Below are 1,085 nucleotides of genomic sequence, written 5' to 3' on the forward strand. Positions count from 1 at the left end.
ATTCCTCATATGTCGAATACTTCAAATAAAATAATATTTTAGACGAATGGATGGAGGTGCACACAGCTTGTGCTGACATGAACACTAGCTATCATAGCTACAAAGCATCAGTAAAAAAATAAACTCATTTCCAGCCTTTTTCCCTTTAGAAATATATTGCTAGCTTTTGGAAAAGGGTACGGATTTACTGATTGATTGTGTGTGTCAAATTGAAAAGAGAGAATAACTGAAAGGCCAAGTTGCTGCCTAACACCATTGCTTTAAACTCGGAAAAGTTAGCGCTGATATTTTACTGTGCTTTTGTGTTTTACTTTTCTACCAGCTTTTTGGAGACTGGGAATCTCATCTGCGAAGGATAATGAAATTGATTGCTGGCGGAGGATTATCCATCACAGGATCCCACAACATGTGTGGCGACTATCTGTACAGCGGTCACACTGTCATATTAACTCTTACATACTTATTTATCAAAGAATGTAAGTTCAGTACTATTGATAGGGAATTTCCTGTTGTATAATTGCTTGCTAATTGAAGAATGATTGTGCTGATTGGTAAATACAATTAAAGTAAAAATGCCGCCTTCTTTTTTTTTTTTTTTTTTTTTTGATTAAATAGAAATAGTAGAACTTCAAAGACATAGGACTTACTGAAAAAGAAAATTTTTGAGGCAAAATAAAACACTACTGTGTACTTGTTTGAATTAAATATTTTATTTCAAAAACCTTTTGTTTAGAATCTAATTGACACCTTTGTTGCACCCTGTCTGATGAATGGTAGTTCAGCTACATTCCTCCTCACCTAGAGAGAGATGAATTCCATGCTAAATGCAAGGTTGCTCATTTTTCAAGCATCAGGCTTAATGTGTGCTTTTCTTTTGTGAAAGGCAAGAGGAATGGATTGCCATCTATGTAGAATCAATATTGAAATACAAATCAGATAATTTTACTGACAAGGTTATATGATATTGTTATGTCTTGGCCTGTTTCTCAGAGATTTCATAACCTTTCTCTTTTCCAAGGATCTGATTATCCCTGAGTACAATTTTAAGTTACACCTTGAGATAATGATACCTATTTTGTGATCTC

General features: G+C 34.0%; 1 protein-coding gene across 1 annotated transcript in view; it reads left to right on the forward strand.

Moving 5' to 3' along the window:
* The first annotated feature begins 311 nt into the window (after positions 1-311).
* The window catches only part of LOC104529579 (phosphatidylcholine:ceramide cholinephosphotransferase 1), a 5,868-nt gene continuing 5,094 nt past the window's right edge, over positions 312-1,085 (forward strand). The window contains exon 1 of the mRNA XM_010173920.2: positions 312-476. Within this exon, the coding sequence (XP_010172222.1) occupies positions 359-476 (118 nt within the window). The 5' untranslated portion in view covers positions 312-358. The remainder of the gene's footprint in view (positions 477-1,085) is intronic.

The sequence above is a fragment of the Antrostomus carolinensis genome, unplaced genomic scaffold (assembly GCF_000700745.2).
Source record: "Antrostomus carolinensis isolate BGI_N321 unplaced genomic scaffold, ASM70074v2 scaffold7818, whole genome shotgun sequence".
NCBI classification, from domain to species: Eukaryota; Metazoa; Chordata; class Aves; order Caprimulgiformes; family Caprimulgidae; genus Antrostomus; species Antrostomus carolinensis.